This window comes from Trichosurus vulpecula, chromosome 1, assembly GCF_011100635.1.
Source record: "Trichosurus vulpecula isolate mTriVul1 chromosome 1, mTriVul1.pri, whole genome shotgun sequence".
NCBI classification, from domain to species: Eukaryota; Metazoa; Chordata; class Mammalia; order Diprotodontia; family Phalangeridae; genus Trichosurus; species Trichosurus vulpecula.
In genome coordinates, this window is record NC_050573.1 from 448,547,066 (window position 1) to 448,574,707 (window position 27,642).

Here is a 27,642-nt window from a genome sequence, read left to right on the forward strand (position 1 = left end):
GAGACACATTGTTTGAAAGAAGTCAACAATCATTGCTCTTTTTAAGCAATACACTGCTCTTTGTTCTTTGTATATTGAAATGTTTGTATTTGCTGATAATCCTTAAGTTCACAATAAAAAAGAAAATTTAAAATAAAAAAAATCCTCCATGACTGTACACTGTCCTATTCAAATACTTCATTAAAATCAGCAAACAATGTCCACAATGTAAACCTACATTCTTTATATCTTTTACCTAGCTGTAGAATCGTGGAGGTGAGATACTGTATAGAAAATAATCTACAAAAACATGCCTATCCTCTTATTTTGCCTTCAAGAAAACCCTCAATGTGTGCATAAAACATTCTCATAAAGATTTCATAGGAATGAGGCTTTTCAGTCACCTCTTCTATGTAAAAGTGTGGTCTTTTCTCCATTTGATGGTGTGGGGAGGTAACAGTCCATTCTAAATATATTTTAAAATGAGACTTGTGTACCCCTAATATTGTATAGCTTCCAGCGAATTTTTTCTGAATACATTTGGTCAAGTTCAGGTGCTTTTTTCTGATCTCACTGTCTTAAATGACAGTAATTATTCACATGGTATATCATATACTAAACCACTAGAGTCCAGATGTGATCATTCCAGCATTGTCACAATTAGAACAGATGACTTTAGGAACAATGGAAATTCTATCCCATTTCATGTCTATCTGTTTACCTCCATATTTCATCCACAGATGCTTTAAAGCATGATAAAATCTAGCTGAGCTTTCCATTGTTTTCTGCAGGCGTGTCAAGTATTTTCTGTTTTGTTAAATGATTCTGCTCTTAATTTCTATGATCCTCTCCCATAATATTTGCAAATCAGTTTGAACTCTACATGGTATTGCCTTTTGTTGTCATGCCTTTCTGTTTAACAAAGAGATGTTTAACCTGCAGAATGAGGCAGTTTCAGGGCTCTTCTGGACCTCTTGGTGAGAGCCTTGCCTCTGCTATCTTGGCAGTCCAAGCTCAAAGCAACTCAGGACTCACATGGACCAAGATCCATGTGTAGTAAACTTCTCATTAATAACAAAAGTCTTTGGTTCATTTTTCCCTAACAGTCAGAACTATTACACTGTCTCTAAGAAATGGGGATAATTACTTTAATCTATTTCCTATTTTGAGTGATCAAAACCTTGTCTGGGTTACTGCTGTTATAATCAAAAGCTATGACTCCTCAAGCCTATCCTTTTGTATAATTTAGCATTGATTTTGACCTTTAACCAGTCAGTCAGTCAACAAGCATTTCGTAAGTATGTACTAGAGATTGTGCTAAGCATTAAGGATATACAGAAAGTCAAAAGATAGCCCCTGCTCTCAAGACGCTCAAAATCTAACAGGGAAGACAAAATTCAAATGACTATATGCAAGCAAGATATATATATGTATATGTGTGTATATATATGTGTGTGTTTGTGTGTGTGTGTGTATGTCTATATATGTACGTACATATACAGGCTCAACTGGGGATAATCAACAGAGACAAGAAATAGTATTAAGAGGGATCAGGAAAGACTTCTTGTAGTAGGCAGAATTTTAGCTGGGATTTGAGAGAAGCCAGGGGACAGAATAATAAGCGTGGAGAGCAGTTGATGAAAATGCCCAGAGTGAGGAGATGGATCATCTAGTTTTAAGCGCAGCAAGGCTAGCAAAGTATGAGAGGTTGTGTACTATTTAACAAGTGACAAGGTAAAGGTGGGCAGATTATAAAAGGTTTTGAAGGTGAGAGGATTTTACATTTGATCCTGGAGGTATCAATGAAGTCTAATGAAGAGGACATGTGTTTTAGAAAGATCAATTTGACAGCTGAGTGGAAGATGGACTCGAGTGGGAGAAACTTGTGGCAGGCAGACCACCCAGCATGCTACTGCAACAGTCCAGACCTGGACCAGAGAGATGGCAGTGTCAGAGGAGAGGAGGAGATGTTAAGAAGGTAAAATTGCTAGGTTGGCAACAGATTGAATGTGGGTGGGGGTGGGGGGAGGAGAGAGAATGAAGAGTCAAGGATGACAGACATCTAAAGTGGGAGCCTGGGAGACTAGCAATATGGTAGTCCCCAGGCAACAATTTCATTAACTAAATAAAAACTACCAAACATTCACCCCCTTCCTCTCATTTATCTGAGACAACACAGGGGAGAAAGAGGAATAGATGAGATGGTAAAGCTTTTAGCTCACACAGTGAATTAGCAACCCCAATCCAACACAAATTAATTTTGTTTCCAGGTTGTCCCAGACTTTAACTCAGACTGACATTTCTTTTCAAACATTTGTATAGAATTATATTTACTATAACACTGTCTGTGCCACACATTGTGGCATCTAATCACAAACCATTCTCCTTCTCCCTCATTCCATAACATGAATAGCCATTCATCTCTCTAACCTCTCCTCCCCCCCCCCACCCCAGAAGAGGATATGCAAAGCTCTTTGAATGCCACTAGGAGCACAACACAACCTAAGTAAATACTAATTAAATTAATGTAATTTATGATTTCTTAAGAGGCCATGTTAACTTCTACCTCTGACCTATAATTCTTGCTCAGTAAAGGACATTTCCCTCAAAGACTAGATTTAGAGATAAAAAGGACCTTAACATTCATTCATCTAGTCCAAATCCCTCCTTTTCCATATAAGAACTTGCTTTTTATTAGTTATAAACATTTTTATGGTAAAATTCTTTCTTTTGTTAGGAAGAGGAAGAGAATACTATCATCCTTAACCCTCCACTGAGTTTTGAAATGGAAGAAAAGAACTCCATACTATGGTACTTTGTGGCAATGGAGGTACCTAACTACCTGAGAGATCTGGAGGACAAAGCACGAAGGAAAAACCTCACCTATCTTCTTTAACTCCTACATCCCTCCTCCAAAAAAATGGTAAATAAAAAATTGGGCCAAGTATTAATTAATTATGAAAGTTCACAGCCCTTTACTCCCATATGTATCACTTACATAATGAACAAAAAGAGAGAAATATGGGAATTTGGCATCCACAAATAAGGCAAATAATAAAAAAAAAATTCAGTCTGTAAATACAAGAGTATGATAAAATTAATCTGATTATAGTATGTTATAGTTTCGTTAATTTACATATGAATTTAAAGCCTATAAAGGCTTCTAAGGTAAAGTACTATGCTGACTGAACAGGTGATGCTGGTCAAATAAATGCTGGGAAATTTGGCACAGGGTCTATCTATCTTGAACTCAGGGGTCCATGTAACACCTATACAAACTTCTTATCTGCTAGGAGAAAATGTTTTCAAGTTTTTCAACAAAAAGACATCAAAGACAAATTTCAGGGATGAAAGCCACATAAAAGATGTAAGATTCAAGGATTCAATTTCTTGTCTACCTTATCAATTTACATAACAAGCAAGAAACAAAATAAAGGCAACAAGAACAGAATCAGTTCAAGATGAGAGAATTAATCATCAATTGCTTCAAGAAGATGAAGGCAGTTAAAGTTAGCACCAGAACCATATATTCCTTACTGACACAAAAAAATTTAAGATCAGACAAAAGAAATGTAAAAAAGCTATTCCTAGAAGTTTGGAAGTTTCTCACTTGAATTTTCTTATGCTCTATATTTTAAAACATGGTGGTGACAATATACTTAAAGATAATAGAGTATGTAAGTTCCTGATGAATATACTGAAAGTCCCTGAAATTAAGTTGTTGCATGATATGAAATCAAGGGTTCTTTACTTGCTCCAGTAGAACCTTCTTAAGCATATGTGACTCCGTGATTTTCAGTAAACAAGTTAAAGTTCTGTTGCTGTTTTGTAATTCCTCCCCATGAAGGACCACAAGGGCCTCAAATGGCTTCCATCCTTCTTCTGAAAATCATTTGAGTCTATCAACTTCTCATGGTTTCTAACTAATACTAATGACTAGAATATTAAGTGGCTTTATTTGTATATACATATCATTTGTTAGAAATGCTTATTTTTTAGAAAACCGTGTAAGCACATACTATAAGCGATGTCTTATCAGAACTTAGCAGTGAGCCCCGCTCTCCAGAAAGCCTAGCCATTATAGTGAGCATAATAAGTTCAGAGAAGTACTACCCACTTAGAAAGGCACTGGGTAAAATTAGACATAGCAATGAATTCTCATCTCATGATCAGTTAAGTTCAGAGAAACTTATCACAAAAAGGCTGACCATAAGGCGAGAGAAAGACAAACATTGTCCTGATTTTCAAAAGAGGGATGAAAATACAGTTGGCAAACTATAAACCAGTGAGTTTGATTTTGATTCCTAGAAATATTTTATTAAAGATTATCAAAGAGATGGTTAGCCAGCATCTAAAAGGAGAAGCGTCATTGTTTGGTCACATCAGATTCCTCATGACCGTGTTGGAATTTTCTTGGGGAAACTGAGGGAAACAGGGCTAAATTGGTAAGTGTCTAAGCCTAGATTTGAATTCAGGAAGATAAGTCATTTTGCTCCCAAGACCAGTCCACTGTGCCACCTAGTTGCCCAGAAAGAGAAATAGTAATTATAAAGAACCAATATTGCTTCACCAAGGACACACCAGACAAAACTCATTTTCTTATTTGACAGTTATTAAGGTGGGACTTTTTGCTATTCTTAAGTGCCTTTAATGATTCTGGCCTTTGTTTGAACAGGGCAGGTAAAATGGGATCTTTTTGTCTTGGAGTGTTTCTCAGCCCTAAGACAATGTAATGGTAATCAGGGGAGGCCTTTTGATTATCTTCTCCTTTGGGATGCAGAGGTAGTTAAGTACCTTTAATGAGTCTTGCCTTTCAAATGTAATGGCCAGCAAAATGGGATTTTTCACTCTTCTTTGTTTGAGTGCTTCTCAGCACTGAGGTAATCAAGTGCCCCAGGGTCCTGGGATATATAAGATCCAAGGTTTGTGTTTGACTTTAGGGCTCTCACTCATTGGAAGAGTGTCAGTATGGAGACTCTGGGTAGCTGTTGAGGAGCCCCCTGGCTTTGAAGAAACCCAGATGTTTGGTTTGGGGGCTCTCACCCACTGTGACTCTGGGCAAGTCTTTGTAACTGCCCCCCGGCTTTGCTAACCCAGACCCATTGGTTCTTCTCTGGTAACTGAATTGTGATTTGGTCTGTTTATATAATCTCTGTTTGTAATTCGTTTGTATTTGCTCTGAAGTTCAGGGTGCTGGCTTTTTCCCCCTGAACTAAGTGAATGATATTTGTATGTTCGATTAAAGTGAGATTGTTAACCCCTTAAAGTTACTTTCCTTAGTAAAGCAGATCAAAAGAACCTGTGCTGACACCTTTTGTCGCTGGTCTTGTTGGGTTTTACACCCCTGCGGTGCCAAATTGTTGCTACACAGGATCACTAAACTAGTAGATGAGGTAAATGGTGTATACTTTACCTAAATTTAGGACAACTTCTGATAAAGTATCTTACACTTTTCTTGTGGGGAAAAAAGGAAAGATGTGGACCTAATGATAATAAAATAGGATAGATTTAGAACCATTTGGATGGAGTCAAAAATAGTTATTAATGGTTCAACACTATGGCAGAAAGTCAATAATGGAGTAGCTCAGGGGATACCTGTTCACTGGCCATTTAATATTTTTATCAATAACTTAGATAAATACAAAGATGGTATGTGCTCATCAGATTTGCAGATGACAATAAGCTGGGAGAGATAGCTAACACGCAGGATGACAGTCAAATTTCAAAAAGATTTTGAAAGGATACAGCAGCAATTCTCAAACTTTTTGGTCTCAAGTATCCTTTATACTCATAAAAATGACTGAGGACACCAAAGGGCTTTTGTTCATATATGTTTTATCAACTGATATTTGCCACATCAAAAATTAAAACAACTTAGTATTATCGTGAAAATAGTTATGACCTCAATGACCGCCTGGAAGGATCTCAGGGACTCCTAGGGCTCAGGGACCAGAGTTTGAAAACTCCTGAGACAGAACTGGGTGATAGCTAATAAAATGAAATTCAATAGGAATCAATGGGAAGACTCACACTTGTGTAAAAAGTCAACTCCAACAACACAAGATGGGGGAAGGTTGGATAGCCAGTGGCTAGTCTAAAGGACATCTGGGAGTTTTAGTCAGCAGTAAACTCAATATGAGCCAGCAGGTAGGCGCAGCAGCCAAAACAGCTAAGCCAATCTTGGTCTACATTAAGAAGTTGTGTCTTCCAGGAACAGAAAGGTGATAGACACATGGTACTCTGCTTGATTTAGACTTCATCTGAAGTACTATGTCCAGATATGGATGCCACAGGTGAAGAAGACTGGTAAACCAGATAATATTGAGAGGAGGGAAAATAGGACAGTGAAGGGCCCTGAGGTCATGAAATATGAGGATCAGTTGTAAGGAACTTGGCAAGAGAAGGAAAAGAGAACACGGAAGGGAGAGGAAAGCAGGATGGAGTGCTGGGCCTAGAGTCAGCAAGACCTGAATTCAAATCCAGCCTCAAACACTTACTAGCTGGGTGACCCTGGGCAAGTCACTTAACTTCTTTTTGCCTCAGTTTTTTCATCTGGAAAAAATGGGGACAATAATAGCACCTACCCCTCAGGGTTATAGTGAAGATACCTAAAGGATTGTTTTATGGAGAACTCACACAAAGCAAGCGCTCAGATGGAGGTCAGGAGAACTGATACAAGGACACTTTCAAGGTCTCTCTGAAGAACTCTGGAATTGATTGTGAGACACAAGAGACATTGGCATGGGACTGCCAAGCATGGCATGTCTGCATCAAAGAAGGCACTGTGCTCTATGAGCAAAGCTCACATAGAAAGAAGAAATGTGAGATGTATAAATGTAGAGATATTTCATTCCAAATGCTCACCTGGACTATTTGTGCCCAACCTGTGACAGAAGCTTCCCAGCTCATATTGGTCTGACACACTGTACCTTGACTCCAAGATAGTGATGTCGTTTCAGTCCTCTTCAAGCATGAAGGAAAACTACCAACCAACCCACAGCGAAGATGAAATGACTTAATTATTGTGAAGCGCTTAACACAGTACCCGGGACACATAGTTATGTTAGTGATTGAAATTATTGTCATTAGTATCATACGTCAACAAATATCTGATGGGCTTTCCTGTGGAAGAGGAATTAGACAGATTCTGTTCAGACACAGGGAGCAGAACCAGGAAGAAGAGATGGAAATTGGAAGAGGGTCAATTTAGGTTTGGTGTTAGGGAAAACTTCCTAAAGACTGGAGCTGTCCAAAAGCAGAAAGTGCTGCCTCAGGAACTGGGTAGCACATTCCCTTCCCCTTCCTGAAAGTCTTCCAGCAGAAGGTGGATAATTACTTGTTAGGTATGCTATGGAAGATTATTTTCATGTATCTGTTGGACTAGATGGTCAATAAAGTTCCTTAAAATGCGCAATTTCTTTGCTTTGATGAAACAGTTTTTGTCCATAGAAACTACTAAAATCATCTACTAAAGTTTAGAAGAGTGATGATCCTCACTGGTAGGAAAGGTATCCACAATAACTGCAAAATCAGTGCCTGGTTTTGAAGTCCAGAAAGCCAAGCTGGGAAGGAAAACAAAGGTTGGCTAGCCTAAGACCTTTCACAAAATGGAGGTCCCAGGAGGAAGAGGGCCGACATTGATGAGGGATGTTCCAGGGTGAAAACCCTAGTGGGTGATTAGATGTTCAAAAGCAAGGAGGTCTCACGTGCTGAGAGAAGCTCCAGGTTTTGAAGTCCAGAAAATTAGGAGTAAGGCATGTGAAGTATGTGCAAAGCTCAGTGTATGAAAAAAATGCAAATTTCCTGCTCTACCTCCAAAACCTGCAAGGTACTCAGAGGTATAGGATATAAAGAACAATACTACAAATGAATTAATGTGCGAGCATTGCTGAGTGCTATGTGCCAGAAGCTGGGCTAAAAGGTGAGGAACAAAGACAAAAATAAAACAATCCCTGCCTTTAAAGAGCTTACATTCTGATGGGGTAAATAATTTATACATACATAAGTACAGAAAGAATCAATTAAAAATAAGTACAACGTAGCTTTGGGAGGGGGGCTGCAAGCTGGGGAACCAGAAAACATTTCATTTAAAAGGTGACACTTGAGCTGAGCACAAGTGAAAGAAAGCAATGATTTCATCAAATGCAAATCAGGAGGTGAAGTATTCCACAGGTGGGCATCAACACAAAGACAAAGGCCGTAGATGAACTTTCTTATGTGTGGAACACTGAATGGGCCATTATTTTTGGAGGGGAGCAATAAAGTATATGAAAACTGGAAATAGAGGAAGGGGACAGGTTGTAAAGAGACTTAGCTATCAGAGGAATTTATACCTGAACCTAAAGACAACAAGGAGTGAGTATAGTACACTGAACAGGGGGGAGGGTGGTAAGATCAAAATTATGCTTTTGAGAAAAATTCTTTGCTCCTTAAATTGAGGATGGATTTGAGTGTAGAGAGGACTGAGTCACAGAGACCAAATAGGTTACTGCAATGGTCCAGGAAAAAGTTGATGTGGACTTGAACTAGTGTGGAGGCTCTGGAATTAGAAAGGAGAGGGTATATGGGAGATACGCTGTAGAAACAGAAACAAGATTAGACAACTAACTAGATATGTAGGATGAGTAAAATGTGTGGAGGGTAACGGGTGTGGAGGATAATACTGAAGTTAGGAATCTGGGGAACTAGGAGCATAGTGGTATCCTCTATAACAACAGGGAAGTGCTGAAGAGGGATGGGTTAGGGTAGAGGTTATTCTGTTTCAGACATGTTCAGTTTCAAATGCCTATACAACATCTAGCAGTTGGTACTACAGGAATGAAGGTTAAGAGAGACACTTAGGCTGGATGGAGAGATCTGGAAATCATCTATATGTAGTAACTGAACCCATGGGTAGTACTGATGTCACCAAGAAATAGTGAATAGGAAGAAAAGCAAAGAGGGCCCAAGACAAAGCTCTGAGGCATGCTGACAGATGTCGATGATAAATTACCAAAGGAGCCTAAAAAGAAGAGGCTGGACTGGTAGAAGAAGAACCAGAAGACAGAAGTTTCATGAAAAGCCAAAGAGAAGAGAGTATCCAAGAGGAAGAAGTGCTCAACACCGTCAAAGGCTGCCAAGAAGTATGGAGGATGAGGAAAAACAGGAGTTCATTAGATTTGAAGATGAAGATATCAATGGGAATTTTGGACAGGGTCATTTCAGTTGAAGTCAGAAGTCAAATCGCAAAGGGCAGCTTAGAAGAGTGAAGAAAAAGGAACTGGTGATACAGGGTATGGATGGCTTTTTTCAAGGAGTTTGAGAAAGGGAGGAGAGAGCTAAGATAATAGCAGGCATGGTAGGATCTAGTATGGGTATTTCTAAGGATAGAGTCATCTTGGGCAGATTTGTAGGCTACAGGGAAGCTATAAATAAGGAGAACAGGCAGCTACACATTTTCATGAGAAAGCTGAGGGGAAAAAGAGCGGAGCTGAGGGGAAATCAATGAGGATCTATTTCATGGAGGCAGGAGCTGAGTTGTGCTTTAAAGGAATGAAGGGACTCACAGGAAGAAATGGGCAGAATGGGAGTCTATCCCAAAGACAATGATGGGAGGTCAAGACAAGAATTTTTTTTGCCTAATCCTGTGAATTCATTAGTACTGGGAACTTTCTAGACCAATGAAGAACGGGTTGGAATACAAAATTAAAAGAAAGCCAGGAAGTTAAGATCAAGCCAGAATGTTGTAGTAGTAGTAGTAGTAGTGGTAGTAGTAGAAGTAGAAGAAGTAGAAGTAGTAGTAGTAGTAGTAGTAGTAGTAGTAGTAGTAGTAGAAGATAGATACAAAGATAAATAGCATTTATGTAGCACTTCTGTGCCAGGCACTCTGTTAAGTGCCTTATAAATATTATCTTATCTGACTCACCCACAGTTCTGAAAGTAGGTGCTACTATTATCTCCCATTTTACAGTTGAGAAAAATGGGAAAACAGAGGTTAAATGACTTGCCCAAGGTCACAAAACCAATAAGTGTCTGAGGCCAGATTTGAACTCAGGTCATTCTGATATCTGGCCCAGTGCTCTGTGTCACCTAACTACCTCTCCATGGATTCATACTACATGTGATTAGTGTATTGTCTTTCATGAATTTGAAAAACAAACTGGATGACAGATTGAATTATTTCCTTCCCACACTGAAGTCAAGGGCACATATGCATTATTACCTCTTCTGAAAGTATAACACCCACCCCAGGTTCCTTTTCTAACAAAACCAAATTCAGGGTAATAAGATGGTTTGTGTCTTCTTTTCAAAGGGGTCACCGGGCAATGAAGTTTAACTACCTTTGGCTGTGATCTTTTTGCCTGGTTGTATTGTTTGGTTTTGTTTTGGGACATATGGATAGAATAGAGGAATGCATAATGTTGCTCCCCAGAAATGTCTGCCTAGTAGCCTAACATCATAGAAATTTGTTCTATGTACAGTTAAACATGTGAGTTAGCAATCAAAGTAAGCTAATAAAAAGACTGAGAAAAAGGGGGCTCTCTGATTCATTATAGAATGTTCAGTGTACATTCTGCCATCAGATCATTAGAAAAAAAATTACAGACTCACAAAAGCCCATTTCCTGCCAGATTCAACAGTTATTAATAAGGAAAGTCTTCTTACAAAAGGTGGGACACAAATGGTGAACCTCCAAAGGAGATTTAAAAGGAGCAGTCACTAAGGAGAACCAGGAGAAAAAAGTGTCATGGAAAACCAGAAAAGAGAGTATATCCAGGAGGAGAGGATGGGTGGTGTCAACTGTTGCAAAGAGGACAAAAAGGATCAGGCTTCAGAAAAGGCCACTGAATTTAACAGTTAGGAGATCTTTAAAAAATAAAAATTTTATATTTATAGCAGCTCTTTCTGTGGTGGCAAAAACTTGGAAATTGAGGACATGCCCATCAATTAGGGAATGGCCGAACAAGTTGTGATATATGATTGTAATGGAATATAATTGTGCTATAAGAAATGATGAGCACAGTGATTTCAGAAAAATCTGGAAAGACTTACATGAACTAATGCAGAGTGAAGTAAGCAGAATCAGGGGAACACTGTACACAATAAAAGCAATATTGAATAATGAAGAATTGTGAATGACAATCTATTCTCAGCAATACAATGATCTAAGACAATTCCAAAGAACTCATGACGAAAAATGGTATCTGCATGCAGAAAAAGAATTGATGTTGTCTGAATGCAGACCCAAGCATACTATTTTCACTTTCTTTTTTTGTTTGAGTTTTCTTGCACAAAATGACTAATATGAGAAATTAATATTCCTCTCTTGCATTTAATAACTAATTATTGTATTAGGACAAAGGTTTATCCCCTTTTATATTTCCACATCCCAAAACCAATCAGTGTAGGAAATCTCTCTTAAAGATTTACCCAGGCCAGCTAATCAGATAGTAAAAGAAATTCTAAGATAAGGCTAATGGGTGTATTTCTGCTCTTTGTATTTGCTCAGACAGGTCTGGGGAAGTAATGATTCTCCCGTTTGTCAAGACAGGTGATATGGAAATTGATATCTCTTTGACTAACATTTGGGTGACCCAAGTCAAGTACCCCAAGACTGTCATTTTGATATATAGCTTACCTCTCACTGTGTTAACTAAACAGAGTTGATTGGTACCCCTTAGGAACTCCTACTCTTCAAAAGGCATATAAATTATGAGCCCACTGTCATGAGGGGTCTTTGGTCGAAGACAGATTGCCAAATGACCATCCTTTTTATTAATAAATTGCTGGCCTTATGAATAAAATGATTAGATTACACAGAAACTATGTCTCTCAAAATTTTTTAATCACCACACTATCTGGAAATATTTCACATGATTGTACATGTAAAATCCATATCAGATTGCTTACCATCTTGAAGTGGTGACAGAGGGTGAGAGGGATAGAATTTGGAACTCAAAACTTTAAAAAAATTTAAAATTGTTTTTACATGTAAGTGGGAGGAATAAAATATCAAAAAATAAAAACAAAAGGTTTATCTTTTTAAATAAGAGAGACACTGAAACCTTTTAAAGTATACAAGATCATATGCTTAAAAACAAGTGACATAAGATGATTTACAGTTTTATATCAATTTTTGGTGTTCAAGTTCAGAATTTTTAAAAAATATTTTTAAAAAATATATTTAGTAACCTTAGAGAGAACAGTTTGACCCAAATAGTTAAGAAAGGAAGCCACGTTGCCAGGGGTTGAGGAGTGAGCAGGAGTTAAGGAAGTGAAGACAACAACTGCAGCTCATTTTTTTTCTAGAAGTTTGGTAATAAAAAGGAAGAGAGAGATAAGACCATAGTTTGAGGAAAATTCAGAATCAAGTGAGAGTTTTTAAAGATGGGGAAAATCTAAGTGTATCTGTAGGAAACAGGAAAGGAAGCTAGTGGAGAAAGAATGATTGAACATTATTAGGAAAGTAGAATAATGGAACAGCTGAGGCTCCTAGAGAAGAGCTGAGGTGATGGAATGAAGAACCCAAGGAGCTGGATTTGGTAACAATGACAGCCTCTGCCTCAGAAACTAGAGCAAAGGAAAGAACTGGGGGTGACGGGGTGTTAAAGAGCTTGAGGTAGAAGTGGGGAGGCAAAGTCCTCTTCTGAGATGAGAGGGGGAGAAACTGGAGTGGGAAATGTGAAGAGAAAGGAGTTTTAGTACTGGCTTCCAACTTTAAAATTTAAGAAAATGACCAAGACAACCCAAACAGAAAAAGAAAAATATTGACCAATGCAAAAATTTCAAATATTACATCAGCAAAGAAGCTACAGAAACATATCAAAAAAGTAATATACTATGACCAGGTTGGATTTATACCATGAATGAAAGGTTGGTTCAATATTAGGAAGACTATAATGATAACTGTGAATATTAATAGTAAGATATCAAGAATTGCATGGTTATATCAGCAGAGGTTGAAAATCATCTGACAAATACAATACCCATTCTTATTTAAAAACAATGATAGCAACATCAAAAGCATAGGAATAAACAGACCTTTCCTTAATATGTTAAATAGTTTCTGCCTAAAACCAAAAGCCAACATTATCTGTAATGGGAAAAACTAGAGGCCTTTTCAGTAAAATCAGAGGTAAAGCAAAAATATACCATATTACCACAGCTAGGTGATACAGTACTAGCTATAGAAGAAAAAAAATTAGGGAATAAGAACAGGCAAAAAAGAAACAAAAGCATCACTTATTTTGCAGATGAATTGATGGTTTGCTCGGAGAACCCCAGAGAGTGAACTAAAATTAATTTAAATAATTAATAATCTCAGCAAACTTGCAAGATTCAAAATTAATCCACATAATCAACTTTTTTATACTACCAAAAAAACTGAGCAGGAAGAGAAAGAAACATAACATTCAAAATTAAATATAGAACATGTAAAATACTTGGTAATCTACCTACCAAGATACACATAGTAATTATACGAATACAACTATAAAAGTCTTTATAGAAACAAAAAGATCTAAATAATTAGGGAAATACTAACTGCTAATGGGTAAGCTAATACAATATAATAAAAAATGACAATAGAGGGGCAGACTCAAGATGGCAGAGAAAAGGCAGCAACTTGCCTAAGCCCTTTCAAAAACCCCTCCAAAAGCTTTAAATAATGACATAAAACAATTCCTGGATCAGAAGAACCCATAAAAGGATGGAGTGAAATAATTTTCCAGCCTAAGACAACTCAGAAGGTCGACAGGAAAAGTCTGTTGAACCTAGGTGAGAGTGGAACAGTTCAGCAGAGGCTGCAACAACACAGACCCAGCCTCAGCAAACCAGGGGCAGGCTGCGGGAGCCACTGAATCTGCAGCAGCAGCAGCTGCTTCTGGAGCTCTCAGGCCACAGAGAGTGAGGAGATAAAACAATTGGTCAAAAAGAGATTACAAGGGTTTCTTTGCTAGCGCTGGGAGCAGGACTCTGCTGCTTTGCCCATACTCAGATCTAGTTCGCAGTCCTGGGTGGCAGTCTCAGGTGAGGAAGAGCACTAGCACACCAGAGCTTGTGTCCACAGCGGAGTGGGGACCCTCATCAGAGTCCCAGGGCAGAAAAGAGTGGTTATGGTCACTCATAGACCAGAGCACAGGCCAGGAGAGTAGTAAATGCACCTGTCCTTAGATCATACTATCTTGGAAGAACTGAAAATTTACAGGTCCCTAGAAGTATCTCTGAAAACAGCAGCACAAAATCCCCGAAGATTGGGACAGTGCACCCTCCATTCTGGAAGCAGAGGCCTACTTTAGCATAGAGTTAAAATTCAAAAAATAGGCTGGGAAAACAAGCAAACAACAACAAAAAACTTCTGACCATACAAAGTTAATGTGGTGAAAAGGAAAATCAAAACACACACTCAGAAGAAGACAACAAAGTCAAAGCTCCTACAACCAAAACCTTTAAGAAAAATGTGAATTGGTCTCAGGCCATGAAACAGCTAAAAAAGGATTCTGAAAATCAAGTAAGAGAGGTAGAGGAAAAAATTGGGAAGAGAAATGAGAGTGATGCAAGAAAATCATGACAAACGAGTCAATAGCTTCATAAAGGTGATACAAAAAACATACTGAGGAAAATATTACCTTAAAAAGTAGACTAGGCTAAGTGGCAAAAGAGGTACAAAAAGTCAATCAAGAAAAGAATGCCTTAAAAAGTTGAATTGGCCAAATGGAAAAAGAGACACAAAAATTCACCAAATTAAAAAAGTCCTTAAAAAGTAGAATTGGTCAAATGAAAGGGAGGTACAAAAGCTCACTGTGGAAAATAATTTCTTAAAAAGTATAACTGAGCAAGTGGAACCTAATGACTTTATGAGACATCAAGAAACAATAAAAACAAAACTAAAATAATGAAAAAATAGAAGACAATGTGAAATAGCTCACTCGAAAAACAAATGACCCAGAAAATAGATCCAGGAGAGAGAATTTAAATGTTTTTGACTACCTGACAGCCATGATCAAAAAAAGAGCTCACACATCAACTTTCAAGAAATTATCAAGGAAAACTGCCCTGATATTCTAGCACCAGAGGGTAAAACAGAAATTGAAAGAATCCAACAATCACCTCCTGAAAGAGATACCAAAATAAAAACTCCCAGGTCAAGGAGAAAATATTGCAAGCAGCCAAAAAGAAACAATTCAAATAGTGTGAAGCCACAGTCAGGATAACATAAGATTTAGCAGCTTCTACATTATCAGAGGGCTTGGAATATGATATTCTGGAGAGCAAAGTAGTTAGTATTATAACCAAGAATCACCCGCACCTAGCAAAACTGAGGATAATCCTTTGGGGGAAAAATGGACATTCAATGAAACAGAGGACCTTCAAGCATTCTTGATGAAAAGACCAGAGCTGAATAGAAAATTTGACTTTCAAATACAACACACAAGAAAAGTATAAAAAGGTATACAAGAAAGGGATATCATAAGGACCTTAATAAGTTTAAACTGTTTACATTCCTACATGGGAAGATGTAGGTATGTAACTTATAAGAACTTTCTCATTATTAGGGCAGTTAAAAGGCGTATATATAGATAGAGGACACAGGTATGAGTTGGATATGAAGGGATGATATCTAAACAAATAAAATTAAGGGGTGAGAGAAAGATGTACTGGAAGAAAGGGAAAGGGAGAGGTAGAATGGGGTAAATTATCTCACATAAAATAGGAAAGAAAAAGCTTTTACAATGTAAGTGAAGGAGAGGGGGGATGTGAGTGAACCTTACTCTCATTAGATTTGGTTCAAAAACGGAATAACATACACACTCAATCGGGTATAGAACTCTATCTTACCTTACAGGAAAGTATGAGGGAAAGGGGAGGGGATGAGGTGAGAGAAGGGAGGGCAGGTTGGGGGAGAAGGTAAAAACAGAGAGAAGCAAAACACTTTTGAATAGGGAAAGGGTGAAAGGAAAGAGAATAGAATAAATGGAGGAGAGAATAGGATGGAGGGAAATACAGTTAGCAATAGTAACTTAAAAATTTTTGAAGCAGTTTTCACTGATAAAGCCCTCATTTCTCAAACATATAGAGAAATGAGTCAAAATTATAAAAATAAGAGCCACTTCCCACTTGATAAATGATCAAAAGATATGAACCATTTTCAGATGAAGTAATCAAAGCTATCAATAGTCATATAAAATGCTTTAACTCACTACTGATTGGAGAAATGCAAATTGAAACAATTCTGAGTTACTACCTCATACCTATTAGATGAGCTTAATAGGACAGAAAAGGAAAATGACAAATGTTGGAAGGGATGTGGGAAAAATGAGACACTAATAAGGAGTTGTGAACTGATCCAACCATTCTGTAGAGCAATTTGGAACTATGTCCAAAGGGATATAAAAACATGCATACCTTTTGACCTAGCAATACCACTACTATGTCTATATCCCAAAAGAGATTAAAAAAAAAAAGAAAAGGACATCTATGTACAAAAAATATTTATAGCTCCTCTTTTCTGGGGGCAAAGACTTGGAAATTGAGGGCGTGCCCATCAACTGGGGAATGGCTGAACAAACTGTGGTATGTGATTATGATGGAATACTCTTTTTCTATAAGAAATGATTAGTAGGATGCTCTAAGAAAAACCTGGAAAGACTTACATGAACTGATGCAAAGTGAAATGTGCTGTGTACAAAATAATAGCAATACTCTAAGATCGGCTGTGAATGACTTAGCTATTCTCAGGAATACAGTGATCCAAGACAACTCTGAAAGACTTCTGATGAAAGATGCTATCCATAATCAGAGAAAGAACTGATGGTGTCTGCATACAGATTGAAGCGTACTTTTTTTACTTTTATTTTTCTTGAGGTTTTGTTTTTGGTCTATATCTTCTTTCACAACATGACAATGCATGACTACACATGTATATCGAACTGCTTGCCTTCTCCAATGAGGAGAGCTGAGGAAGAGGGAGAATTTGGAACTCAAAGTTTTAAAAAAATCAATGTTAAAAATTGTTTTTACATGTAGCTAGGGGAAATAAAATACTAAATAAATTAGAAAATAAAAAATGACAATAATACCTAAATTAATTTATGTATTCAATAACATACTAAACTACCAACTACAAAAGGTTTACTTTAGAAAACTAATAAAATAATAACCAAATTCAGCTAGAGGAGGAGTTCTTAAACTTTTCTATGATACTATCTTTCACAGTGTGTAGAGGCCAACCGACTCCTCTCAATAAAATTTTTAAATGCATAAAATAAAATGCATAACATTAAAAATAAAAACAAACTCATAGACCCCAGGTCCAGAACTCTTGATATTAAGGAAGGTCAAGAATCTTAACGGAAACAAAGAAAAAAGGAGGAAAGAGCCAGAAACAAAGAAAAAAGGAGGTAAGAGGGGGCCCTAGCAGTACTAGATCTCAAACTATACCACGAATCACTAATTATCACAATTATTTGGCACTGGTTACAAAATAGAGGGATCTATCAGTAGAAAAGATTAGATAAAAGCATATCAAAGCAAATGACCTAGTAGTTTAGTGTTTGATAAAACCCAAGAACATGGCTACTGGGGTAAGGAATTATTATTTGACAAAAATTGCTGGTAAAAAATGAAAAGCAATCTGGCTGAAATCAGATTTAGACTAACACTTCATATCACATACCAAGATAAGCTGCAAGTAGATACATGAACTAGATTGAAAACATCATATTATAAGCAAAATAGAGGAACAAGAAAGAAATTATCTTTCAGATCTATGGAAAGTAGATGAATTCAAGATTTAAAAAAGGGATAGAGAGCTTCATAGAAGATAACAGGGATAATTTTGGTTACATAAGATTTAAAAGTTTTAGCCCAAACAAAACCAATGCAATTAAATTTAGAGGAGGAAGACATAAAAGAAAAAAAAAATCTTTGCAATGAGATTCTGTGATAAAAGTCTCATATCCAGAATACAAAATGAAGTGATTCAAATTTACAAGAATAAGCTCCATTCCTCGATAAATAAATGGCTAGAGGATATTAACAGGCAGTTTTCAAAGAAAGAAATCCAGTTATCATCAAACACAGGAAAAAATATTCCAAATCACTAATAATTAGAAAAATGCAAACTAAATCAATTTTGCATTTCTACCTCACATCTATCATATTGGAAAAGGTTAAAAAAAGGAAAAATTACAGTTGCTAGAGGGACTAGTAGAAAACAGGAGTCTAATGTACAGTCTAATGTCATTGAAGTTGGGAATTGTTACAGCTATTCTGGAGGCTAATTCAGAACCATGGCCCCCAAATCACTCAACTGAGTACTCCCTTTGACCCAGACATTCTACTATCAGACCTATATCCCAAAAAGATCAAATAAAGGTAAAGAAGCTACTTGTACAAAGATTTTTATAGCAGCTGGAAAGTAATGGAGTTCCCATCAATTGGGGAATGGCTGAACAAATATATTAATGTAATGGAATAATACTAACATAGGAGAAATGATGAAAGGGTCAGTCTCAGAAAAACACAAGAAGACTTGTATGAACTGATACAGAGTCGAGTGAGCAGAACTAAGAAAACAATTTATATGATAACACAACATTGTAGAGACATAGGTTTGAAAGACTTAAAAACTATTATCAGTGTAATGACCAACTACAATTCCAGAGGATCAATAATGAAGCAAATTATCTACCTCCTAAAAGAGAAGTGATAGACCCAACATACAGAATGAGACATACATTTCTATATTTCTAATGCAGGAACTTGTTTTACTTGACTATGCATATTTGTTATAAGAGTTTTGGTGTGTTTTTTCTCAGATTTTTTTTTGGAGGGATATGGGAAACATTTAGAAAATGGAGTGCTCTTTGAGAACAAAAGACAGAAGTATAGAAAATATATACAATGACAAACTTGCATTGTTGGTCATTAAATACTCCTGCATATATGCTGGCCATTGGAATACATTATAAAGGTAGTTTAATTGGAAAAATTTAAAGATACACTTACCACCACCAAGAATGCAAGAAGCCTGGAGGTTCCCCCAATGTGATGTTTTTTTCCCATCTTATCTAAAACAGAGTTAAAAAGATATTAAAATTTTCCCCAAATGCTGTGTACACAAAATTTCTTCACACATATAATAAAGCAGTAACTTCCTTCTTTAATATTTTAATATATAGGCTTTTGTTATTGTCATATTATTATTTATTAAGGATTTATAAATATATATATTTAAGTAGTTATTGATTCCTGTAAACTAAAGGAAAAAAACCTTGAAATTTAACATTTATTGCAAAGATGATAATACAAGCAACAGTCATTTCTTTTCACAGAATTTGATGTCTCAAAAATTAATTCAAGTAACATTATATTATTTCCATCCATATAAATATAGCAGGACACCTAACACATGGTAAAACTATAGTATTTGTAAATATGCCACATTAGTTTCTTAACTTCCTGGATACTACAGTGGTGATCAATGTGGACCATTCTGCTAGCTAGATTATTCATCATTTGGTTTTAGATATCAGCTTGCCCTAGTGATGGCATGATCGGATAAATGTTTTAACTAAAAGCAGTGAATTGTGCTGGCATCTTATAATGAGATCCATCATAGTAGAGTGTTTGGCTTGATTTGGCCTGGTGTCTGTATACTAGCTCTAAAAGTTCCCTTGAGTAGATAGCTGAAATTTGCAAATAAAAGTAAGATATATGGATGTTATTTTTCCTTTTGATTTAGAAAATTAAGTTGGCAAGTTCTGTTGTATAACATAGATTGGTGGGTCACCAATAAAAAATTATAATAGAGATAGAAAATAGCAATGAGCAGCTATCACTTATACAGCAACACAGCATTTAAAAAAAATTTCACTTGATCCTCACAAAAGAATCCTATGACGTAAGTAGCACAGGTAACAGGGATAGGGACTAAACCTCATTACATAAAGAAATCTCAGGTGAGGACACTCCTTCCCCCAGTTTAAGACTGGCACCACTCTGTAACTTAGTCTTAAAGAGTTGGCTACTACAAGAAAGTTAAAGGAATTGTCTAAAGTTGCAAAGCCAGTATGTGTCTCAGAGTGAACCCAATCTTCCCAGCTGTAAAGTCAGCTCTCTAGCCATTATGTCAAAGCAGCCTCTGAAGTAAGTAGCACAGAAATCCACATTCCTGTTTCACAGATGAAGAATCTGAGACTCAGAGAAACTAAACTGTGGCTTAGTGGGAAAAGTACTGGGCTTGAAGTCTGAGAAGATCTGGGTTTGAATTCCCTATCTGGAACTCTGTGACCACTGACATGCCTTTAATCTCTCTAAGCCTCAGTTTCTAGAATGAGCCAGAGGAGAGGGGAAGTATGACATAATGAATAGAGTCAAAAAGTTAAGAATTAGGAAGATTTAGATTTAAATTCTGGCTTAGGGCACTTAATATGTGTGTCACCATCGACAAATTTAGCTTCTCAGCTCCCCAAAAGTAACCCTATAAGAGCTGCTAATCCACATCGGTAGAGGAAGTTTTCATACTGGGAATTTTCTTCTACTCACATAATCTACAGGTCTAGACCCTTCCCAACACCCACACAGAAAAATTCTAGTGTTTATAATAGTCATACATAATGTAAGGCAATTGACTTACACTAGAAGTGGTAATGACTGGATTTCAAGAAACAAGTTGTCTATTGGTCATATCTTCTAAAAGTAACATTTTCCTGACATTTCCCTCTTGATTAGTCATATTTAGGTGAAAAGGGAATTATGGGTGAAGTCTGGGGAATATTACCCTCTATTTCTGCTGGGGTGTGAAAGTTCCTTGATAAAAATGAAGAAAAGGGTCCCCAATCATAACATAAATGACATTTTAAGAAAACCATCAGTGACATACAGTAGTTTCTGTTTATCAAAATCACAGAGCAATGGAAAAGTCTGCTTCACTGAGAGGTTCCAGTTCCCCTGTATTTGCAAGCTGCAAGTACTTTTCCTTTGAAGTTACCTTCTGTCTACCTCATACATATTCTGTATATACTTAAATGTCTCCTCTAGTAGAATGTAATATTGAGGGCATGGACTATTTTTGCTTTTTTCTCTGTACCCCAAGCACTTAGCACAGTGCTAGGTGAACACAGTAAGTGCTTAATAAAATGTTTATGGATTATTAAATCATTGTAAAATGCCCTAGACATAAAAGCTTTGGAGAATGTGGATCCTATAACATACAAGTTCTTTCTAGCTCGAAATTTATGACTTTGTGATTATACTCTGAAAAATTTTTTCCCAAAAATAAATTTTCATTTATATCCTTTATTTTTAGATCCTCTGATATTCTCCAATATGTTCCTCCTAGGGAGCCATCCCTAATAATGAGGATTTTAAAGAGGAGAGAAAAAGGACAACAAGACTATCAGCATATTGAAAAAGTCTGACTTGATATGTAGTATTCCACATCCGCAGCTCCTCATTTCTGCAAAGATAGGGGGAGGGGCAGCGTTCTCCTGTGTCCCAGGAGGTCAAGCTTGGTCATTTCACAGAATTCAATTTCAGTTGTTTTGCTGTTGTTCTTCCCGTTTCTATTGCTATGATCATTGTGTAAAACTGTTTGCGCGGTTTGGCTTACTTTACTTTGCATCCATTCTTGTATGCCTTGCCCAAGTTTCTCAGTTTCATCATTTTTATGATTTCTCACATTCGCATTCATGTACCACAAGTATCTTAGCCATTCTCCAACCGAAAGGTGTCTACTTTGTTTCTAGTTCTTTGTCACTATAAAAAGTGCTGCTATAAATATTTTTGTGAGTACGGAGCCATTCTTTCTGCCATTGACCTCCTTGGGTTATGGATATTTCAGTCATTCTTTTTTGCCTAATTTCATCTTGATCTCAAGAATGTTTGAAAGAAATTTGCCCTTTATTGCCCAATAACAACTTATTCATTTTACTTGCTACTTGTTCCTTTCTCATAAAAGTTTTATGTGAGGGAGAATGCTTGTTTGAACCTTTTTTTTGGTTCCCCCAAAACGGGATTTAAAGTTTCAGACCTAGTTTAGCAATTAGTAACATTAATGATTTTACCGAAGACTTACTAAGCACACTGAAGTTTTACCTTATGTCAATGGTAAATGTTAAAATATTACTTAAAAATCAAATGTAGTAAGACTCAATTGTTGCCTTAACTTTAAAGATTAAATAATTAAAAATTAGTCAAGTACAAGAAGGAGAATGTGCCCACAGATCCTTGAGACCACCAAGAGGTAGAGGGCAATTAGAGAGGATCATTACTGTAGATTACAGAGAAATTGAACAAATTCCTTCCATTAGTCATTACTACAGAGATGGGGAAATTCCTATCCCAAGGGCTCTTAAAAAAAAATTAACAGGAACTCAGAGGGTGGCCTTAACTAAGACTGAAATCTTTAAGGAAGAATTTAGGGAATAGATTGAAAAACTTAAGTGCCATTAAATTGCTAGAAACTGGTGGGATTTGTCAAGGTTGTGAAGTAAATAAAATGTAAACCAGTGGGGATGCTGATGAAGACAAGTAATTTGCTTTTATAAACCAAAATTATCTATGAAGATTGGAAAGTTGTACATGTGATAAGCATTTTTTAAAAAGAGAAGAGGAAATCTAGGGAATTACTGATCTTAATTTGAAGGAAATTAATTGCAACATCTAAAAAGGTTTGTATTAATCATAATAAATATGGACAATGGCCAATCAATGTATATTATAAATACGAAAAAATGTCAAGCTTGAATTTTTTAAAGCGAATTGCATCAATAATTTGCCTACCTATGCCACTCCTACCTGAAATTTTAAACTAATCAATATATAGCTCTTCCAAGAAATTTATAACTATTACACAAAAATGAGGTAAAGTAGCTCAAGTGATTTTGTTCAAGGATTTTTAAAGAATAAAAAGGCCAAGTTATATGTAAAATTGTGGCATGATTTACATCTCTTTCAACAGCAAAAGCTCAAAGAGTAAAACAAATTCCTTTGTCAATCTTATATATTTTTCAACCTTGCCATTTTTCTACTTGGTATTAGATTCTGAGGTAATAGATGGAGAAATCACAAGGTCAAGAAAGCCTAGGTTCAAGTACTGCCTCTGACAGCCTCTGGCTTTGTGACTATGGACAAGTAACTTAACCTCTCAGTGCCCTAGGAAACTCTCCAAGACTATAAATTACTACCAGCTATGGTAGTACAAGCCTATATTCCCTTGCAGTGGGGGAGGCTAAGGCTGAAGCTGCTGGGTCCTTTGAGTTCAGGACTTCTGAGGTGCCACAGGACTAAAGCTAAGTGTCCATACTAAGTTCTGAATACGACAAGCCCCAGGATTGGGGGTGGGGGAAACGCACTGCCTAATGAGAGGAAAACAGGGGCAGGTCAGAAAAATTCAGCAGGTTAAAGCTTCTGTGCCAATCAGTACTGGGTTCTGGCCATGAATAGCCACTGCACTTCCAGCCTTGGTGACAAAGGGAGAGCCCTGCCCTACCCTTCCCAACAAAAGACCATGAGTTGCAGAGAAAGTGAGCATCTGCAATGAAATTGGGAACTCTTGGTGAGGATTCCCTCTCCACCAGTATTTGCACATACATTTATTTCTTTATCTGATTTATTTATCTATTTATTTAGAAGCAGCTCATTTTTCCACTGAATAAAACTAAGGAAAGGGATCTCAGAGAAGTCTTAACAATTATGATCATTTTCAGCAGCAGCATAAGACTTTTGATTTTTCAAAATGTTTTTCATGTATTTAACCTCACTGAATAATAGAATCTGACTTTTGGAAGGAATTTCTGAGGCAATCTAGAGCCACCCCGCCCCCGGACTAAGAATGCCCCCTAGAAAGTAAGCAACAAGTTGTTGTACAGTCTTTTCACTTTTACAATGCTCTCATAATTAGGAAGTTCTTATTTACATAGAGCCGAATCAGCATCTCTGTAACTTCTACCCAATGCTCCAAGTTTAGCCCTCTGGCAAAACCAAGCAATCTTTCTTGAATCCCACAGCTCTTCAACTACTTGAAGAAAGAACTCACAGCCATTCTTCCTTGCCCCCTACTCCTCCTCCCCACCAAACTGTCTTCTCTAACCTAAATATTTCTGGTTCCTTCAAATTATCTTCCTATGGCACAATCTCAGGACTCCTCCATCTAGGTCACTTTCTGGCTTATAAATATATTTACAAAAAGTGTGAACTTCTGTCATTTCTCTACTTCTACACCAGAAGTGTCAAACTCATGGCCTGAAGAACTCTGGGTTACAGCCTAAACCAGATTAAAATGTAACTGGAAAATTTTTAACAAAATAAATAAAATAGAAGGCAACACAGGTAATGTTAATTTGTTTTTCTAAGTCATTATGTAGCCCACAGAGATCCATTTCTATTTGAGTCTGACACTACTGTTTTACAACTCCTCTCATACACTACATTTACATTCCTTTTCTCCACTCACACAGTCACCATAGTTCATCAAGCCCTCATCATGATTCACCTGGACTATTACAATAGCTTTCTTACAGGTCTCCCTGTCTCAAGACTCTCCCCATTCCAATCCATCCTTCACATAAGTGTCAAAGTGATTTTCCTAAAGGTATGACCATGTCACTCTCCTATCCAAAAAACTTCTGTGGCTCCCTATTACCTCTCAAAGTTGTAAACTGAAGGGTAGAGATAGGAATACCAAGAAAGGGGATACAGAGCTGTTGGGTTCTGGTCCTTGCAAAAACACCCATAAGACAGAAATACAGCATGAATGAGATATGTCTAGACAGGAGCTTATGCACAAAGGACCTTGGGACTTTACTGAATGTTCTCCAAACCCACTGAGTTAGCAGTGCAACATGGCAGCCAAAAACAAGCAAAATGGTTCTTATGCTGCATTAATAGAAATACAGATTCTTGTATAGGACAAGCGGGCATTCAGATAGATTTGCTGCTGGAATCACTAGGAATTTCCATATTGATGAGATTACAGATTTATCAAGGACTCAGAACAAGGGATATACTCTGATCATACTATGAACAAACCTCACAAAATGTAATGTACTTAGAGAAAGGAGACCAGAATGGAGAGAAAACAAGGAACTATCATATGAAGAACAATTGAAGGAAGAAGACTGCTTAGTTGAGGTGAATAGACTTCTGGAGATTTCAGTGTTTTATTTAAATGTACAAAGCACTATCATCCAGAGATCAGCAGTAGGACCAATAGAAGGAACTATTTGGGAGCTAGATTTAGGCCCAATATAAAGAATTTCCTAACAATTGCAGCCATCTCAAACTAGAATGAGTTCCCTGTCAAAGGAAGCATTCATGTAGAAGCAGGACAACCAGTTGTCAGGGATGTGGTAACATAGGCGGCTGTGCAGGTTTGCTTAGATGACTCCTGAAGTTCCTGAAACTTTAAGAATCTGTGAGTCTAGTCCAGGCATGGGGAATCTGCAACCTCGAGGCCGCATGTGGCCTTCTAGGTACTTGTGTACAGCCTTTTGACTGAGTCCAAGTTTTACAGAACGAATCCTTTTATTAAGGGGATTTGTTCTATGAAGACTGGATTCAGTCAAAGGGCTGCACTTTAGGACCTAGAGGGCCACATGTGGCCTCCAGGCCACAAGTTCCCCACCCCTCATCTAATCATTCAGACCTGGCTACCTTTCTTCTCTTCCTAACAGTAAAGAATGGCCTGCCTTCTTAACTGTCCATCACTACTACTCATATTCCCCAATTAGTATTTCTCCCACTTAGTGGAAAACATAACAATCTCACAGCTTCTCCTCTCCTGACACTGAAGCAAGTACATGGTTCTTTTGAGACTTAAGACTCTAACTTATTGAAGTAATGGGAAAAGTGGTAAAGCTTAAAAGGCTCTCTTCTATCTACCTGACAACTCCCCTCAAACTTTTGAAAAAAAATTTTCTCCACTTAAGTTCCATAGGGAAAAAAACCCAAAGCACACAGAAGCAATCATGTTAATGTTTGAGTGCACAAAAGCCTAAAGTAAGATTCACCTATATTTTGGAAGAAATCCCAGACTTAGCCTATAGGGGGCATTTTGTAACAGGAGCTAAGGTAAGAGTTTGTGCAGAAAGTTGGAGATGAGGTGAGTGCTATGTTGCATATACCTTCCGATTCCGTTATTCTACTACTAGACAATACTCCAAAGAGATCGACGACAAGGAAAGTGACTAACATATGCAAAAATATTTGTAACAGAATTTTTTTGATGTAGCAACAAACTGTAAATGAAGTAAGTGAGTATCCATTTAACTGGAGAATGGCTAAAAACAAAAGTACAGGGACCTGATGTAATAATATTATAACTCTCTAAAAAATGGCACAAGAATTAGATTCAAAGAAACATAAGAAACCTAGTATGAACTGAGGCAGAGTGAAGGGAATAGGACTAGAATGATTTACACAACTGGGTAGAGAAAAACAAGTTGGAAAAATTCTGATCAGTGCAGTGATCAATCATGACTCTGGAAGACATGATGAAGCATGTCTCCCATCTTTGGGCAGAATGGTGATGCAGCATCAGAGGTGTGCAAGGAGACATACATTTTCTTACATGGACAATGTACTGATTTCTTTTGCTTGCCTGACTGCACTTGCTGATCGTAAGGAAGAGCTTCTTTCTAGCAGGGCTGGAGAGCTGATGGGTAGTGAGAGTGACTCAAATAAAAGAAGAGAAATAAAACTATCAATGAAACAAAAAACAGACGAGAGAGCAGAAAGAAGTTCAGGAGAGGACACATATAATCAGGATGCTATTATGTTAAATTTAATATATAGCTTTAAAAACTGAACAGAACAGAAATGTACAGCTTCATATAAGACTTTTTTTCCTGTTTTTGTACACTAGAATGTTCATGTTTGTTGGTATTTGCTAAGTTCATAACAAAAAACTAGAGGAGAGTACAAGGGGTAGTTCATGATGGAGTGGGACAGAATAACAGCTATAACTCTATGGAAAAATGATCACGAGGGGATAACTCTTCTTCCTTCACTTTACTTGCCAATTTTACTCACTCCTCTTTCTCCTTTACCATTGATACAACCACCACACAAGATGTCCTGAGTCAGTCCCTGGAAGAAGTTAAAACTAGGGACTGGAGGTAAAGGTTGATGGCAATTCTTGGCAGAAATGGTATCAGCAATTGCCCAGGGGGAAGGGGAAACAGGAAGGTAGAGAAATTTCAAATGGCAACCTAAGAGAGGGAAAGAATGTTCCTTCAAGAACACAGGCAACCAAATGGGGTGGTCATTCCATATTGGCATTCATTAAGTCAGGGGTGTTGAGATACAAGTATGCATTTATGTCCATATGTACATGGAAAAGAGGGTTGATCAGGGAATTTCTCCCCCAATTAACTTGAGCAGTGAGTGGGAATGGGACAGAATGGGAGACTACTTTTGGCCTTTTGCTTACTTACTTTTTCACAATTTCCCTTGAGCCTTTCTTCTACAGCACTAAGGAGTTAGGAAGCAGAAGGAAGGAAAGGGATTTCTCCCCTCTCCGCACCCCCACCCCCCAGCAGCAGTTGATGGTGACTTGTGGCAGAAAGACATGGCAAACGTTGGCACTCAGTCTTGGAATATGAAAAGGCAGCATTAAGACAGCTAGTTAATCAATCAGCAAGCATGTGCTAAGGGATGGGGATATAAAGACAAAAGTGAAAA

The 27,642-nt window shown here is 37.3% G+C and overlaps 1 protein-coding gene across 2 annotated transcripts in view; it reads right to left on the reverse strand.

The window, feature by feature from the left end:
- The window catches only part of SSBP2 (single stranded DNA binding protein 2), a 424,376-nt gene that overhangs the window by 245,065 nt on the left and 151,669 nt on the right, over positions 1 to 27,642 (reverse strand). For both annotated transcript variants that reach the window (XM_036741120.1, XM_036741118.1), the window contains exon 3: positions 18,967 to 19,028. In XM_036741120.1, the coding sequence (XP_036597015.1) occupies positions 18,967 to 19,028 (62 nt within the window). The remainder of the gene's footprint in view (positions 1 to 18,966; positions 19,029 to 27,642) is intronic.